Here is a 3,426-nt window from a genome sequence, read left to right as displayed (position 1 = left end):
TTCAGGATTGGAATCATATACGCTTCCATAATTATAATCCTGGCCGGCAACGGTTTCCAAGATTAATACGCGATACATGCTAAGGGAATGAGGAAAGATCGGTGTATTTATAGTCACGAGAATGAACACAAAGGTTGCATCCTCTTCTTAGCGCCGGTGGTCACACATTCAGCGGACCTTCAGTGCAAGCGTGGCTCACGTTTACTAAAAGCCCACCGGACGGTAATCTGCAAATGCTTGCTGAGTCATCTACCACGGAAACGGATTCGTGAGAAAGGCAAGTAGCCGAACCGACCATAGCGATTCCGACACACCCAATGGGGCCTGTTGTGACCGATCATTCTGTGCGTGGAAGCGCCTGCTACGACCGACCCTTAAAGCCGCCCTAAGGCGTGCTGTGACTGACCCTCCGTATGCAGATAGACCACAAAGAACCCTCGAAAATGGAGACGTAAGCCCATAAATGTACACTATTCCTCGATTACGGATGATCTAACTGATGTAATGGTTGATGGATGGAACATTCGAATGTACGTCGCGTCGATACTCAAATGAATTAAAGTCGGTATATAGGTCACGCTTTCGCTGTCTTGTGTGAGCCAATCATCCTTGCTGACGCGCGAACATCATCGAGCAGCCCTCTATGGGGGCATCATCACGGAGGAGATCGAGTCAGCAACACCTTGGCCGTCGTCGCTCCTTGAGCAAATGTTGTCCCGTACCCGGGAACGGAGGGGTCATTCCAGGAGCTCTGCCTCCCGTCGGGATGACCCGAGACCCTGGAATCACTCCTCGCCCCGCCGTCCCGTCAGGGTGGTTCCCGTTGAACTCAACCTTCGCACGTACCCTTGACCGAGCCCGTTAGGGTGGTACTATAAGGGGACCCCTGAACGCCGGAGTCTTGGCGTCGGGGACCAAAAGCACCTCGCGACATCAAGCCCTTTCCCAGAGGCTCTCCGTTGTCCCACGAAGGCCGACAACAAACGAAGTGAATCCTTCCTTTTTTTATGTAGTGTAGTGTATGTAAGGTCGAGAAGGTGTTAGGCCTCTCTTCCGGCTAGCTCTCAGTCTTATATTTCCCTCCTTCTACTCAAGAGGAAGCCAAGCCAATCAACAAACTTTTATTTTTCAACTCTCTAGTGTTCCTATCTACCGTTCCTGCAGCCACTGAACAAGACCGTACTCCCTGAACAGCCGCGGACTACCCGACCCTTGAAGGAAGAGGAGGTATACGACACGGGCCATCACTCGTTCGACAGCTTGCTGAAGTCCCTCTACATTCGACGCATCTACTGATCTATTGTCGGTCATGTTGGGTTTATGAGAGCTGCAGCTGGAATGGGGGAGAAAAGGATTGTGGTAACAGGTCGCCACAATCGGCGGGAATGTATTCGTTTCAATAGATAGAACCTGGCCGTTGAATACGCGCGAAATACTTAGAAATACGTATGGTTTTTTTTCGGTGGGATCGTCAGACCTGGTAGTAGGTCTGGACTCCAGACCTACTGGCTCAACGGGTTCCTACGATGTACTCAGAGAATGTGCTACTGTCGCTGAACAGCACGAACGGATGCTGTTGTGAGTATAAGATATGGCATAGAAGCCACGATAGAATCTATCAAAGATGGCTTAGAGCGACCTAATATTGCAGAACAGCAACTTGAAGTGCTCGCCCTAATAAATGAGAAAAACGTGAGAAAAATGAAGTAAATATCCCTAATAGGGGTTATCACGGTTGGAAAGAATGTTTGACCGACCAATCAAATTAAATCTTCGCGTCACTTTTTTTTTTCAACTCAAACCATCCTTGAAAAAGTGGAAGGTTGCAAACCACCAGCGAAGGTAAGCTTTGATTGTTGGGAAACCATGCCAGAAGGTTTGATTTAAATATATGTAGCTCCAGCTTCACTTTTTTGCACGGTTTTGGGCCTCGCAGCGGACGGATGAAGGATTAACTTTTTTTGGCTGGCCAAACATGCTTACCCCTAATACTATTAGGCTAATAGGGGTCGCTTTTAAGAGACATTTTAAAAAATGATAATTTGCCGATACGAGTGGAATTGTATTACGTAAGACGCTTCAATCGCACCAAGACCTTCATGCTGATGCAACGCCGAGCAGCGAACCTGGCCAAGTGCATCGTCGACACGAAGACAGCTCTTGCAAGAAGTATGAGTGAGGCCGCTCGACCGCCAGTACCACCGTTCACGCGCGAGACCGCAGCCCTGAAGGTGCGAGCTGCTGAAGACGCCTGGAACTCGCGCGATCCGAAGCGGGTCGCCCTCGCCTACACTATTGACAGCGCGTGGCGCAACCGTTCCGAGTTCATCAGCGGACGCGCGGAAATTGAGGATTTCTTGACTCGTAAATGGGCACAGGAGTCGCAATATCGGCTCATCAAGGAGCTATTTGCCTTTGACGGCAACAGGATTGCTGTGCGGTTTGCGTACGAGTGGCTGGACGCTGAGCAACAGCAATGGTACTGCGCGTACGGCAATGAGAACTGGGAGTTCGACGCTCAGGGCTACATGGCCAAGCGCTTCGCCTGCATCAACGACGTCCCGATCGGCGAGAAGGATCGTCGCTTCCACTGGCCGCAGGGCCGCCGGCCTGACAACCATCCTGGACTTAGCGAGCTCGGGCTCTAGGTCGCCATCGGAGATTGTCATGCCAGTTGCAACAAGCTGTCACCGCCATGTCCCGAACTTCTGATTTCGAAGATCCCGTTTCGCCGAGTACATCTAATAGCGAAGCCTTCGTTTGGCCGAAGGAGCATAGCGTAAGCAAAAATGCATCCATGGTTGTCACTTTACAATGAGCCCTATGCGACTTTGATGATGGATCAGGGTGACCATCACTCCGCTTCTAAAAATAGCTATTTGAGGCCAGGGCCTTTGAGATAACGCGGCAGGTCCGACTTAAGGTACTTGCGGATGACGTCCATAGTGGCGGGGTGTGCGGCGAGGAGCGAGTCGACGAATGATCTTGCCTCAGCAAAGTACAGAACCACCAGAATTGGATTTGCCGCCAATCACAGCATTAAAACCATATTATGCACCAATTAGCAGTCATCAAAGAAATGATTCGCTGAAATTACTTTCGTTTTGACCAATCGAATCTGCTCTGCTGACGTTGCAAGATTGATGCGTTACTTCCTCTTGGAGATCTTGGTGTACTTGGACGACCGCTTCTCCGTGGTTGTGGTGGTTGTTGAGATGATGGACGACGAGGCAGCGGACTTCTTGGCCTTCACTGAAATAGGCTCACCCAACAGCTTCTTCTCGGCGAACTCCAGTGCCCAGTCGTGGTTGTGCAGACGGAGACTCACGCGCTCCTGCTTGTACACCTTGGGCGCGGTCAACGCCATGTTGGGACCGGCACCCATACCCATCTGCATCTGCATGGCCTTTGTGTCGTCGCTAGCTG

The 3,426-nt window shown here is 50.8% G+C and overlaps 2 protein-coding genes across 2 annotated transcripts; one reads left to right on the top strand and one right to left on the bottom strand.

Moving 5' to 3' along the window:
• Nucleotides 1-2,171: 2,171 nt before the first annotated feature.
• PITG_20755 (uncharacterized protein) lies at nucleotides 2,172-2,648 on the top strand (the record flags this gene model as incomplete). Its single annotated transcript, XM_002895173.1, has 1 exon — nucleotides 2,172-2,648. One exon carries the CDS (start codon nucleotides 2,172-2,174, stop codon nucleotides 2,646-2,648), a length of 477 nt encoding a protein of 158 aa, XP_002895219.1.
• A 500-nt stretch (nucleotides 2,649-3,148) lies between these two features.
• Nucleotides 3,149-3,403, bottom strand: PITG_20754 (uncharacterized protein; the record flags this gene model as incomplete). Its single annotated transcript, XM_002895172.1, has 1 exon — nucleotides 3,149-3,403. One exon carries the CDS (start codon nucleotides 3,401-3,403, stop codon nucleotides 3,149-3,151), a length of 255 nt encoding a protein of 84 aa, XP_002895218.1.
• Between the last annotated feature and the right edge of the window lie 23 nt (nucleotides 3,404-3,426).

This window comes from Phytophthora infestans, genomic scaffold, assembly GCF_000142945.1.
Source record: "Phytophthora infestans T30-4 supercont1.232 genomic scaffold, whole genome shotgun sequence".
Taxonomy (NCBI): domain Eukaryota; phylum Oomycota; class Peronosporomycetes; order Peronosporales; family Peronosporaceae; genus Phytophthora; species Phytophthora infestans.
The sequence above is the reverse complement of the archived record's forward strand: the minus strand, read 5'-3'. Positions and strand labels throughout refer to the sequence as shown.